At 38.1% G+C, this 14,617-nt stretch overlaps 2 protein-coding genes across 2 annotated transcripts in view; one reads left to right on the top strand and one right to left on the bottom strand.

Moving 5' to 3' along the window:
- KRIT1 (KRIT1 ankyrin repeat containing) overlaps positions 1-14,617 on the top strand; it is a 410,476-nt gene that overhangs the window by 35,585 nt on the left and 360,274 nt on the right. The window lies entirely within an intron of this gene.
- Positions 144-14,617, bottom strand: part of AKAP9 (A-kinase anchoring protein 9) — a 113,492-nt gene continuing 99,018 nt past the window's right edge. Inside the window, exons 39-51 of the mRNA XM_066317183.1 lie at positions 13,949-14,093; positions 12,967-13,186; positions 11,825-11,975; positions 10,249-10,917; positions 7,731-7,930; positions 6,748-6,856; positions 5,649-5,834; positions 4,896-5,096; positions 4,262-4,494; positions 3,168-3,253; positions 2,336-2,456; positions 1,379-1,518; positions 144-741 (exon numbers count right to left, since the gene is read on the bottom strand). Of these exons, the coding sequence (XP_066173280.1) occupies positions 698-741; positions 1,379-1,518; positions 2,336-2,456; positions 3,168-3,253; positions 4,262-4,494; positions 4,896-5,096; positions 5,649-5,834; positions 6,748-6,856; positions 7,731-7,930; positions 10,249-10,917; positions 11,825-11,975; positions 12,967-13,186; positions 13,949-14,093 (2,505 nt within the window). The 3' untranslated portion in view covers positions 144-697. The remainder of the gene's footprint in view (positions 742-1,378; positions 1,519-2,335; positions 2,457-3,167; positions 3,254-4,261; positions 4,495-4,895; positions 5,097-5,648; positions 5,835-6,747; positions 6,857-7,730; positions 7,931-10,248; positions 10,918-11,824; positions 11,976-12,966; positions 13,187-13,948; positions 14,094-14,617) is intronic.

Below are 14,617 nucleotides of genomic sequence, written 5' to 3'. Positions count from 1 at the left end.
TGTGACCAGGGTCTGCAGAATCCAGGCTCGTCCCTGTCCCTCTCTGATAGCAGGGCTTTGGAACATGCAAAAAGTCAAGCTGCAGTCACTACAAGCAGGAGGAACCTGTTCCATTTGAATAAGGGAGCAGTTTTTGAACACAGTTAGAAGCATGAAGTCATGTTTATTTCAGTACTTTGACAAAATACCCATAAAATTCAAAACTTCTACCATTACAAAAATAGGTCTCTACAAGTGATATTCTGTCTGCACTGCCAGTAGCAAATATTACGAGAGTCAATGTAACTTCAGTAGCCTTGCCAGAAAAAGTGCAAGTAAACTTTGCTGAATGTAGCTCAATTTAATTAATACACAAGTTTCATCTCCGCACCCTTTTGATAAATACACACTTCATAAGTTAATCATTTAAATTAGCATTCCACAAATATACATGTAATTTAACGGTGGGGGGGGTGTTTTGGGGGGATTTTTTTTGTTCAGATCTTGTTGGTTTTGGTTTTTTTTCATAAACAAAAAGTGCCTACATCCATAAATCCCAGTCTCTGTGGGTGTGCCAGGATGGAACTGTACACAATCGTATAGCTGTGTTCATATTGGTCCCACAATATACACATTATACAAAAGCACAGAAAGCACAGATTTACAGAAGGCAATCTGTTAGCATCTCTGCCAGTGATGGAGATGTTGAAGGGTATTATTATCTTCTTATACCCATGTGCAACTGAGTGTATGAAGTCGAACCTGTAAGATGGAGAAAAACTGTAATCAGGTTTACTCAGAACAAGTATGTACATTCAGCTGAATAATAATAAAGATTTTACATGGGAAATCATAGAACAGGGACTTTTAAAGATCAACTCTTTTAAGAACAAAACGTTCCCAAATTGTGGGGAAGACAAACACAGTAACTTCAAAACTCATAAATTTCATCCCATTGTTCTGACAATTTTCTTGATGTGTTCCTCTTTCAGCACAAAACCTGTCATCATCTATGGGTCAAATTGACTGCAACTTCTGTAATCGAAGTGGTAGGAAAAAAAATTCCTCTTCCACATCCCAATCTTCTGGGTACATTCTTCTCTATGGAAGTTAAACACTTAGCGAGATGCCAACTGAATCCTTGCTGCACGTTTATTAGAGATCAGGGAAGGAAAGTGTTGCAAATAATCTCAAAATCTATACTGAAAGCATTCTTGTATCTCTTTTCAGAGAATTTTACAACCTTAAGTGAGCTTTTTGCTACAGCTCAGAAATGCCTCTTGTTTAATGCTGAAAATGGATGAAATGGAAGTTTGTCATGTATCTCAGAGAAGCAGCACCCAGGTGGCAGTGGGCCCTGTGCTGCCCAGAGGTGCAGGGGAGGCTGCCGGAGCCCTACCTGACTGCACGCTGCCGAGCCGCTTCTGCAGCGCCTCCAGGCGGTTGATGTAATCCGTCAGAGCCCTCTCGGGATCGTAGTTCTGCAGCTGAGGACAGGCGAAGGAGACCGGGTTTAAATCCGCGTGCATCCCGTGGAGCCTGGAGGCAGAACAACACACGCCGTTTCAAAAAGGGAAATTGCGAGTAAAAATATCAGCAACACAACAAAACACTGTAGGCAGGAATACCTTATGGCCTGCAGGGCCCTTAGCTTACCCATGTGGTAGCCAGCACATCAAACCCATTTGACAGCCCTGCCACTTACTGTGCAAGCCTGAGAAATTTCCACTCTTCCCCCTTGCCTTTTCTTTCTAATGCACACGATTTGTTGCTGGATTTTTCTGAGACAGAGACTTATCAGCAAATTCCTAGTGAGACTGCAGCAGAATCCATGGTAGACTGAAATTTGGTTTTCTAGTATGAAGCTTGTGTCAGCAAGCCCGTCTTTACAGGATTCTGCCTTGTCATTACTCCCTATAAGCAGAAGTCGATAGTGGCTAAAATAGGTTAAAGGTTTTTACCTTTGTAAACTGTTATGGTCATGACAAGCTAACACAATACAAATATTGAGGTGGCCTACATGAAAATGAAACCCAAAATATGGCTAGAATTTGATATTCAGTGAAGATCTGAACTCACAACTTCATATAAGCTCATCAAAGTATGATGGCACTCATAAAAATGTTGCCCCTGATGAAAAATACCTGGTCTTACTGGCAGGGCTGTGGGAGCTTTGGCCTCAATCATGGTATGAGTAATCACACACTGAATGCCTGAGACATAATTTTTTACATATTCTTACAAAAATGTTAAATCTTGCAGAATCAAAGGTTACAAACCTTAGCAGTAAACACTGAGGCTTTCAGTTATTTAAACAGTGCCTGAAAGAGAATAATAATAAAAACCCCAAACGTACTTATGCTGAAAGTTTATAGATGATCTAGGAGACTCCATGCCTGACCTGGATCTATAGGAATGTCTCTGTTCTCCATAAAGATCCATGCCACCAGTGAATGACTCAGGCCGTAATTCATTACCTAGAAATACAAAATATACAGAATATTAGAAATACAAAAAACAGTGTCTTGAAAACTAAAAAAAAAAAAAAACCTAAGACCTTTTGCACTTTACTGGGAATCTCAGATATGAGTTTTCTGTTTGCATATCACAAAAATGGTATTAACAAGTGTAGACCACTTTCAGACTCCCTCAGGGAAAAAGCACATTTGAAATCCTGGTCTCACTGACGTCAATGAGAAAACTCTCACAGACTGAGCAAAGGTTTTAGTGCAGACCTAAAAAGCCAGTAAATAATAATGAAGCTTCTGATTCTCCTTAGAGCTCCCATAAAAAAGCACACAGAAAACCATTATTTCCCAGACTTAAACCTGTAACAAAAGAATGACAAGCTTTTGTTCTACGAAAAAGCTTGTGGTGCAGATCTCCTACAAAAACTCCAATGACACAGCTAAAGCTGCTTTCATGGACACGCTCCATAGAGAAACCTTCTATATTTTTTTAAATCCCACCCACGATGGAGCAAAACAAAACTGAAGAAAAAGCAAACAGGTTAGTGTCTGTGCTGAGCATGAAAACTGAGGTTAATCCAAACAATTATAGCAAAAGAAAGAGGGAACAGCCCACATTCATTCCACATGAGTATAACACAAAACCATCTCCATTAAGCAGTGGTGTGACTTTCAAACATCCTTTTTTCAATCACCCTTTTTTACTGGACTATGACTTACCTGTGTTCTGGCTGAAGACATCCCTATTGATAGTCAGAATACCGGAACCTGTAACTCTGTGCCATCGACGAACCAGGAACTTCATTCTGCATTTCAAATAAATAAATAAATTTAAAAAAAAAAAAAAAAAAAAAAAAAAAAAGCTTCAGGATAAATGAAATAGTCTGATAAAAGTAACTTGCTTCTTGTATTCTAGAAATAGAAATAGAAATTCAAGAATTTCTTGGCCAGCAAGCAAAATTAACAGATGGGTATGTAAAACCTAAGTATCAAATACAAAACATCCTTTTGCATATCCCTAAGAAACACCACCTTTTTATTCAAACCTGCTTTCAGCTTCACTTAGGCAATTCCAGAGGTGCTATATAGGTCCAAGTGGACAGTAAATGGCTCAAGCACCTAAGCTACAGCACACCAGGATTTTAAAATCATACTAAATAGACTTCTTTGCTCTGTTGCAGCCCCAAAACTGCAACTGCAGAGCACTATGAGTAAAATTCTCACAACAGGTACATGAATACTTCCTTCAATTTGTATGACACACAAGGCTCAGAACAATAGCAAGCAGAAGTGCTTGGGGGTTCAACCCTTTGTGAAGAAGGTTTGTTAGTAACATGGCAGTACTATGCAGCAGTAAACTTTACTTTTTCTTCCTCACCAATTCCTGCTCATCCTTAGTCTTGTGAAATTTGAAGTACTACCTAGATAAAGAAAACTAATTTTCAAATCTATATTATACTCACATGTAAGATTTTAATCTTTAAAGGAAATTAAGTTGCAGAAAAAACCTTTGCAAATAAGTGCAATCTTTAGAATTGCTCATAATGTTTTTTAATAATATGACTTTACCCATCTGTGATTATCAGATACTGAGCCCTTTTCAAATACAATCAGACTGCTTATTCCAATTATAGAATTTACCTACACTCTGCTCACCTTGTCACCCTGTAAGTTTCTACTGTATTCATGACCACCAAAAATATACCATTTAAACAGGACGGAATATGAGTTTCTAGATTTCACTAGAGAGCTAGAAAAATATATATTAAACAGCACAGTCACATCTGTTTGAAATGTAACTTCCTCCAGTTTACCTCGAAATTGCAATGGACACTCTGACTGCAGAGCGAAATCGTGTGAAACCCTTTGAATGATGTGTGATGATTTCAAGGTCTGTGTAGGAAGGCTGCCCCCCCATCCGTGCTATGAGGGCCAGCGTGGCTTCTTCACACTCCTGGAATCCTCCTAGTAACAGCAGCAAATATTTTTTCTGATATATGAGAGCTTTCCTAAAGCTCTCTGCTCGTAGGTATTTGCCATAAATTCTCTGCAACAAGAGAAAAAGACAAAAAGCACCATAAGCTCCAAGAATCACAACAGTTCCAAGACTTTTGACATTGTTACTTCAATAGCATTTCTGTGATTATTCATTTCTCAGAACCATGAAGAAAACTGTGCTGCTGCTCGCACTTGTTGAATACAACTTCATATATTGAGGATCACTTTAACAGCAAGAAATAGAGCACGCACAAAAGGACAACACAGGTGTTTACATGTCATTTTTGGAGAGAAAAAGATAATAGTCAGGTGCCTGAGGATGAGAATTTTAAAATTGAATTAATCTCTTTTTGCTCAGAATAAAGCAGAGTGAACACAATTAAAAATAAGATCAATTCAAAAATTTAAAAGCAGCTGTAGTTAATATGTGGGGGAGAAGAACCTTCTTACCCTTAAAACAGCATTTTCAGTATCTGATCCCAGTTCTCTGAGGAAAGCCTCACTCCTGAGCTCTGCTCTCAGCTTCGAAATTTCTGCATCAGCTTGTTTCAAGGATTTCTGCAGTGACAGCCTTTCTCTGTTCCAAATTTCCTTTTCAGAAGCAACAAGAGTATCAATATTAACTCCAACATCTGATGAGTGCCTAGAAGACTGAAGACAAAGGAAACTGAATTTGAATGACATAATTTGGAAAAAGTTTAGGCCATGTCATTCTAGTAATTGGTTTCGTGGAAAGCTCATAAAATTTATGAGAAAAACTATTCAGTGGTTGGATCTGATGCCACTCATGCACTCTGACACCTCAAAAACAGTGACTTTAGGAGCCAAATCAATGTCCCAGAAAAATACAGCTTCTCCAAAAAAAGTCCCCTCAGCTGGATCATACTAGCTCCATGGTCTTGAAGGCTATCTGGATGTGCTTATCATGGTGATGAGATAGAAATAAAAAAGAAAGGTACAAAGCATTTAAAAGAAGAGTAGTTAACAAAAAGAAGCTGGGTAAAATCACAAAGTTTTATACTTTAAAGAGTGAGTTGAGACATACTGACAACTGAACAAGAATAACTCACACACATTTAGTCTACAGAGGGAAGCCAAGAGAGACAGATACCTTGATCACTCTTAACTGAGTGACTAGGACAAGAAATCATGCTTTTATGTCTCTATACATAACTCTTTAGATCAGCACCACCAAGGACATACATAGTCTGCAGAAGGTTGTCTGTGCTGGTATTTTCTCAGTTCTTCCTCCAGTTTCATAACAGCATTCCTCAAATTATTCTTCTCTTCACTCAGCCTGCTGACAAAGCCCGTCAGCTCAGCATTTTGCCTCAGCAGCCTCTCAGTCAGTGAGCTGGATGGAGTCCCTGGTGGCAGCACCAGCTTCAGCTACGAGCAAGAAAGAGAACCAAACTCAACTTCTACTAGATCCAAGTTGCCAATTTGAAAATAACTGGCTTACATGAAAAACTGACATAGATAATGACAATACCTTTGTATCAATTTGTATAAAAAACTTCAGTGTACATGTAAACTACAGATTATTGTGACTTTCTTGTCTATAGTTACCTTTTACATTACAACAGAGTATTTTCATACAAGCTCAATTGTACCCGGCTATCATGATTTGCAAAGTTTTCTATTATGTTTAAGTTTATCTAACTCAGAGGAAAAGAAAAGCCTCAAAGCTTTTCTCAAGTTACATTGAAAACCCTTGCTTAAAATATAGGTAAGGACTAAATCAAGCTCACTTAAAAATCAAATACTGCTGAATTCTTTGCAACAGATTACCTCATTTTTTTATTTTTTTTTCACAGGTGCAAGTCACTCAATCTTCAGTGCCTTTTCCTTTGGTAAATACAGGGCAGTTAAAGTAAATGTGTTGTGTCAACACAATACACTAAATACTAAATGTTGATTTTAATATCAGGAAGCACTGAGAAAAGTTTCTTCAGTTACAAAATTGCTGCTGAAAGGAAAATAGCTTTTCTTAAAGAAAAAGCCACAAGATGCAGAAATTTAAAACGAAACTGGAAAAGTTTTGATTTGGAAGTTGAAAAATCACTTTTAAAGTTTTATAAAAATAATAATAAAAAAAAAACCAACAAAAAACCCCAAAAAAACCCCCCAAAAAACCAAGAAAGAGGTTTTTACACTTTACAAACTTCAGTCAGAACACTCACTGGAATTTTCCTCTATAAAGTAAAGACCAGAATAAGTACAGGTTTACAAACTCCTTGCAGTTTCTGCTCACAGCTCTTCATCCAAACTCTCATATTAAAGTTACAGCACTGACTCTCACCTCTTCCAGACTGGACAATCCAGGCAGTATTTTCAGTTCTGAAATAACTTCTTCAATAGCATTTTGTACTGCAATAAAGTCTTGATCATCTGCTGTTTCAAACTTCAATCTGAAACAAAAGGGACCGTTTCAACAGCAGATCAACTCTGACACCACGAGCCAGACTAACAGGACTTTCCATGGATTCCTGTGCACTGGATCTACAGCAAGTCACTTCAGCAGTTACTGGAGACAGGGCAACATTTTCAAGACTGCTAAGCGACTCTAGACAAAACTGTCTTGATTAAAAAAAAAAAAAGGGTATAGAACAGTTTCCACTCATTTGTAGACAGGGATATTCTGCAAGAAGCACATTTAAAACAGTGGTTCTGCTTTCCACAGATCTGTTGAATCTGTGTGATCAAAATCCTAGGGTATTTCCCAGATATGCTGCATTCTGCTTTGCCCAAATGTTTCAGAAGAAATGTTTAATATTAAATGACCATCACAGCAAAATAAAAACAGATTCAAATTTCCCATGGACCTGGTACCATGACATTTTTTAATCTTATGGAGATAGTAACCTTCCAAAAATAAGAATAAAGACCAATTTCACTTGACCATAATTATCTTTTTCCCCAAGAAGGATGATTCAGAACAATAATCTCTATATTCATCCTCTTATACAGAATGAATTGTTTAATTACTATTTTAAATTCATCTACCTACACTATACCCAGATAAATCTTATCACTTTTCAGAGAAAAGAAAGACAAATTTGCTGTGCCTTAAAAAGGATGCTATTAAAACATACAGGATTTACAGCAGCACTTGATACTCTGTGATCCTGTCTTCCATCAGTATATCTCAAGTAACAGCACACACAATAAAACTAACAACCCCAACTCAATTATATCCTGCAGTCTGTAAATTATGATTCAAACCCAATACATTAGCTAGCTGGCTGCTATTTACAAAACCAAATGGCTGAAGACTGGTCTAACCTGCTAGCAGCTTTCCAAGCCAACTGCTTCAGCTTTGGAGAAGCATTTTGCAGCTTTTGTCTGACTTTCTCCAGAATTTCAGTAGCAGCAGAGATCTCTCCTGTCAGTGTGTGGTAAGTCAACTCATTTGTCTCAGCTCCTTCCATTTTTTGCTGAAGAACCCAATTTCTTGTTCTGTCATTGGGTGTATCCCAGGTAGCCTGGAATGAAATACATATTTTTTTAATATATATTTTTATATCTATAATGTATATGATCCAGTGTTATAAAATGAAAACATGATTCTGAAACATACTCAGAAACTGAAGAACAAATAATTCTGACAGAGAAGGAAGTTTAGTGTGACTACAACACTGCTGCAACGTACCACTAAACCAACATTCATGAAAGGTCTAGTGTCTTTCTTGACTAAGATCTAGCAATCATGGAATTACAGTATGAATCCAGTCAAAAAACTCAGCAGGATATCACCAAGCCTTTCTGTTTCTTCCATCAGCAGCTCCATTACCAGTTATGCAAGTAATTTGGGTAACAGGGCCTATGTGTTTTGGTAACTAATTTATAGTCCAAAAAACAGGGGCTGAAAGAGACCACCATGGTCATGGATGTCAGTCCAGTCACAGGCAACCACATTGCTGATGCCACCACAAGCAAAACAATGCAGTGAAGAGGTGTTCCTAGATAAGAGCCCCCCAACACTGCCATTGTGTCAGAGGCCGTCCAAGGATGTGATATACCTCACGACCGTCTCCAATAACTGAGGACAGAGACCCCAGACTCTGAAAGGAGCCCTGGCCTGGCTGAGGTGGAACGTTTGCCAAGTCCTGGAGGACTGGTCTGCATCTCCATGAGAACGGAGTGCAAGAACAATGGAACTGGTGGACTGAGCCAAGGACTGAGCCAAGGCTGCTTGCCCAAACTGGTCTGGCCATACTAGAATACGGACACGAACGGTGTGCATCCTGTTCCTGAGCACCCAACCTCAACACGGGTGGTTCCCGCTCTGGCTCTGTGCCCCTCACTTTGCCTCAACATGGGTGGTTCCTGCTTTAGCTCTGTGCCCCTCTCTTTGGTTCCTGCCTAGACTAACCTATAAAAACTCTGGAGACCCCCGCTCACTTTTGTGATCACCCCACTGGAGAAGATTGTGTCTACAGGCATCTCGGCCTCAAGGACTCGTCCCTCCACATTGGTAGCTATAATCCCCTTCCCCTCTTCCTCTATCTTTTCTTACTATTATTTTTTCTTTCCCCACTACCACATTTTGGTGGCACTAAATAAAGGTGCATTTTTCATTGAGTAAACTGAGTTGTCCCCCGCTGTGTCTTTTGCGCTCTGAGATCCTTAAAATGAACCATCAGGTTCAGACCCCGACACATGGAAGAACTGCAATCCCTCACAAAGAAACCTGAGTCCACGGCTCTGCCTTTGGCTGTTTGCCCTACAGTGTGGTACCAAAGAAAAAAGTCAGTGTAGCAAATGTCCCAGGAAACAGCAGGAGATTCATTATTTGAAACTCCAGGCAGATCCTGGAAAGCAGATCAGACTACCTGCTGATGAGAAAGGGAAAAAACCTCAACAGCTGCTGCTAACCTGATCCAAGGGAAAACTCTTTGCTGACCACAGTGCTGGCAGTTCCCTCTGTGCAGAAGCACAAGGTGCACAAACTGGGCATAGCAGAAAGGCTGCTGTTGACAGTTATCAATACACTCAACATCCTGCCACTGGCTGTAGGTAGTTTCCAATGCTTCAGAAGATAAAAACCAGTAGCCAAATTAGATTAAAAGAAAAGTTTCCTTCCTGGCTCCACATACAAATAACTGGTAAAAAGAATGATGTCAGGATGGGCCAAAACATGGTCAGTAAAGAGGCAAGCAATTCTCCCGTCAATCCTCTCTGTGACTATCCACAAACCACTCACCCAGCAATACTTACTTTTTACAGGCAAGTTCCTAAAAGTTAGGGTAATTCCTAAATTGATTTTTTATCTTGATTTCTTTCTTCTCTTTTGTTTGCTAACATATACATATTCATGCATATGCTTGTTTGATTGCTTACTCATTTATTTACTGAAGCTGTTGGAAGATCACTTCTAAAGTTTCAAAGACCCCATGCAGGTTATGAACTAAAGATTAAGAGCAGTGACCTGGGGCATTCCTGAGTAAGAACAGCTCATTCCTGCAACTGGTTGCAAGGAATTATGTTCTCCTGTCCTGTAGTGAGACACAAAATGTGTGTATACAGCCAGATGCATTTCCCCTCCTCATGCTCATGATCCTCCTTACACACTTCTATGCTCCTCCTTACATACTTTCGTAACTTCACTCTCAGGAGGAAGCATGTGAATAGCTTTAGGAAGCAAGCTGGAATGCTTTCTTTCATTTTCCATTCTGTGGTGCCTACGTTCTGTAATCTGCAGGCTATTTTATAGATTGAGTCAAGGCACAGTGATTGATCAAAAGAATTAAAGCTAAATTGCATATTTCAATATTACACATTACTTTCAGTCCTACTGTACCTCATTTGGGTTGTGGCTTGGTGTCCTCTCAGCTTCCTTTCTTCCTTCATCCTCCTGCTCTTTTTTCTGTAGATCTTGGATTATTTCCTGCAACTTCTTTGTTTCATTCCCTAATTTATTAACTTCTTGCTTCTTTTCTCCAAGTTGCCACTGAAGGTCTTCTACTTTAGACTCCAGTTCATGGAGTTTCTTCTGTACTATTATGTTAGCATCTTGTTCTGCTTGTAATGCTTGCCTCTGGATCTGCCTTTCTTTTTCCATTTGCTGTCTCACTTGCACAGATTCCAGTTTATACTTCTCCATCTCACTTACTAACTCCACTATACGGTCATGCTTTTCATCCATTTGCTTCTGTAACTCTTTAAGCAATTCCTCAGATGGATTAGGTGTTCCAGCTTGCCCCTTGTCTTCAGCACTTTGAAGCTGAGCACATAGCTCTTTTTCCCTTTCTAGGGCACTGCTTATTTCAAGAGCTCGAACCTTCTCTGATTCAAGAAGCACCTGCAACTCAGAATTACGGCCTCGCTCACGTGACAGCTGGGCAGCACTGAGTGCTTCTTGGGATTCAATTTTCTGTTGCAGATCACTTGACAGCTGCTTCTCTTGCTCCAGAAGTTTACTTAACTCTAAGTTCTTTTGTTTTTGATCTTCAAGAGAAAATTTTAAGTCCTTTCAAAAAGAAACAGAAGAGTTGATCAAAGCTATTTGTATGTACTTTCCACTATCTTCTGCAAACTGCAAATATGCAAACCCTACACATGCTGCTTTTAACAGGTTTTGCTATTTACAAGTAATACAACAATACTCTGAATGCTGCAGTTACATCTGATACTAAAATATATTACAGATGTTTTTATTCTAAAATCAGACTATTTCATAAAAGAATCTTTTAAACACATAATTTATAGTGAGATACAAACAACTGTAGTTTTGAACTTGAAGACAGCCAGATGCTTTTACTTTCTAAAACTGGGAAAATGATTTTTCAACTTTGGATTTCAAAATGAATAATCTAAATAAATCTATGCTGTTGAAGTTATTGCTTTTTTGTCTTTTGTCTTGTACCAGGATACCTGCTCTCCCCTTCACTACAGCAAATACTGCAGAGGCACCAAGGAAGATAGTAATGAAGCATTTTCTCCAAAAGTAAACTCCCTAGTTTGATTTTCATGAGGTGAAACTGCAGACTTTTAAAATAGTGACAAAAAGTTTGTGTCTTGAAATCATACTCTTAAATACTATATTTTGTGTTAGGCTATGGTGGGGGCTGGGTGTAGCCATATCAGCAGTGTCCTGTCCCCTTGAATTACTGAGAGCCATTACAGAATCTTTTGATCTTGGGCCTGAAAAACACAGTAAAATTCCTACTGATTTAAATGGAATGTATATCAGGTCTTTTCGTACTTTGCCACACAGCTTCTATACATATTTCTTCAGCTCTAGTTGATACAATACTACAGTTGAAGACAGAACATGAAGCATGCATTTGACAAAAACATAAGCTGCAATGAAATGTTAACCAAAATAATATTTTCATGCTCCTTGATGTCCCAGGCCACTTGGGATTATGGAATACCTCAAGCTCTTCTTTTCCTCTTTCCTCACTGCGTTCCATTTTAGCTTTTTCTTTTTCCCAAGCCCATTGTAGCTCTCTTGATTTTTTCTGTTCATTGGCCATTGTATCCTTAAGAATATCTAGCTCAGCTGCTTTTTCTTTAACTTCAGTCCTAAAAGAGAAATGGGCAAATTTTACATTAGGCAATGGCTCTAATCCTGCCATGATACAGTCAGTTACTTGTTATTTATTCCATCCTGTGCACTGAAAACACTGCTAGTCTGTAGAGTAACAGTGAAAAGCCTATTTAGAAAGACAAGACTAACTCAAACCCAAAACAGTTGTATAGTTCGAGAACTACAGAAAGTGTGTCCATGCTGCTACCTTTGTAGCTGCCACTTGTGGGGGCTCATAGGCAGTTAGTGTTCAACCTAACTCAGTCATGGGCCAAAATCTTAGAGAATGCCATGGAAGTGCATCTTGCTGCCATGTTTCTCAAAGCAAAAAAAAATATATTGGGGGAGAGGGAAAAAATCTGTGACCTGATTTTTCATTTTTTTGCAAATAAATATTGCATCTGTTTGCAAAAGAAACTTGCTCCTGATGGTCTGTAAAGGGTATAAAGTAATCTGTAAAGTAATCCAAATTTAAACTCCAACTTTATTATCTCTGAGCTGAACATTAAGATACTGTTCATAGGCACATCCCTCTGGTTCAAGCCTAAATAATAATGGCTTTCCTAAGTGCCAAATCTGTGGCTTCTGCTATCAAACTGCTCTGCCAAAGCAACACTTACAAGTATTTCATTTGGAAGTACTTGCAAAGTCATCTTAACTTTGCAATTTTTTTTAATCCATGTTCATGGAGATTAAAAACCTTTAATAAATATGGTCTATTTATTAGCTCGTATACAGTAGTCTAATGTGACAAAGTTTAAAAAGGAACTTGATAATTAATAATGTATTAAATCAAATTATGAATTGAAATATTTTTTTTTGTCAAATGTAAAAAGTCTATTTTTGTCAGGTTGGTTTTAGAGAAATACTGAGAAGCAATTATACTACATGAGATCAAGCCCCCTTAATAAAATCAGTATTATGATTTCAGATCACGAAAGATAATCTTCACAGTCAACACAGACAGCTGGGCAGTGAAAGCCACACCTGATGGTTTCTAGGTCCTTGAAGTGCTTGTGCTGTGCTTTAAGAGTTGCTTCAAGCTCTAGTTTGGCTTGTGCAAGTTCATTCTTCAGCTCTGCACCCATCATCCTCTCTGAATTCAGCTGTTCCTGAAGCTCTGCTGCTCTGTCCTTCATACTCCTGAGCTCCACTTGCATCTCCAGAATTTGCAACTGCTTCTGCTGCATATTATACTCCAGCATTTCTAAAGAGATCATTAGTATGGAAATTAGTTCATAAAAACACACTGTGTTTGGGTAAAGCTTTTCCTAGCCAGAGCATGACCACAAGGCTATTATTAAGAGAAATATTTTAAAATAATATATTCTTTCAGCAGCGCAATAAAAGCAAAACTTATGACTTCTATACTTGAATACCTTTCATACTTTCAAGAAATCACTTCATCTTCTTTATTTCTTAAAGGCTGTAAGATGTGTACAACTATATCAATATGCATTATTTGGATAATGGTTAACATCATTTAAGTTAGTTATATTACATATGCATACTTGTGACCTAATATTTTGTAACTAAACACTGAGAGTGAGTTTTACTTAATTTTAAAGTATACCCATTCTCTGAACCTTTTGTTATTCATTCTAATTGCTTCTCAGTTTCTGCATTATGACTGACTATCCGAGTTAGATGATTTCAAAGCTTGCTGAACCTAAACAGTGAAGCATATACATGTAAAATAGCCTTAAAATTCAAGCTACATTCTTACAGCAGTTGAACATAACTTTGTATCACTCTCAGTTTGATACAAGTCGTAAGAACACGGATTATAGCTTAATTTTTGCAAAAGTAGTCCAATAATATTGAGGAAGATGAAAAGTATGCAATGCATGTTCAGAACATGCATATCAAAATCAGAGACCAAAGAAAGTCACCATTTTTGTCACTTACAACATTATTAGCACTGTCATGAAAGCATTTGGAAACAGACATATATTACCACAGAAGTCACCTTGGCTTTTTGAATCAATCTCTTGTTCTCTCTTTGGGTTACTTCTGTTACTGTTCATCTGAGCATGTAATACTTGAATCTCCATCAGTAAACTTCTTCTGTCTGCATTCTGAAGACAGTCCATTGATGCTCTCTGGTTAGCAGCCTATTAGCATTAGAAACATTTCAAAATAAAAGTCCAGATTTTATGAGAATATCGGTGGTGTTGACAACACATTTATTTATATATTCATAGTGCATAGATATTCAAAACATTTTCAATGAAGTCAGTATTACAACATTTGGAAGAACTGCTTGTTGTTTGGGTTTTTGTTTGTTTGTTTGTTTGTTTTTTATTTCTCTACTAGGCATCAAAATTACAGACTGAAAAGAGCAATCACTTTTCCGGCAAACTGGAATTTTCTCACTAATCCTCCCACGTTCCAAAGGAGACAACTGACTTCTTTTCTCTGTCCCATAGCAGCCTTATCACTTTCTCTTCCTGCAAATTATTTTGTATAAACAAGCTACCTTTTCTCTTAGACTGTGTAATTCTAATTCACTTAATGACATCAAATTTAGGAAAACTGTGTTTAATTCAAATTGATCTCTGAAGGCTGTATATATTCTATAACTTGTGCACCCAGAAGTTTCTTTCCCATGCCACATAATTTTTCTTTTAAAAGTCAC

This window comes from Sylvia atricapilla, chromosome 1 (assembly GCF_009819655.1).
Source record: "Sylvia atricapilla isolate bSylAtr1 chromosome 1, bSylAtr1.pri, whole genome shotgun sequence".
Classification (NCBI taxonomy): domain Eukaryota; kingdom Metazoa; phylum Chordata; class Aves; order Passeriformes; family Sylviidae; genus Sylvia; species Sylvia atricapilla.
The sequence above is the reverse complement of the archived record's forward strand: the minus strand, read 5'-3'. Positions and strand labels throughout refer to the sequence as shown.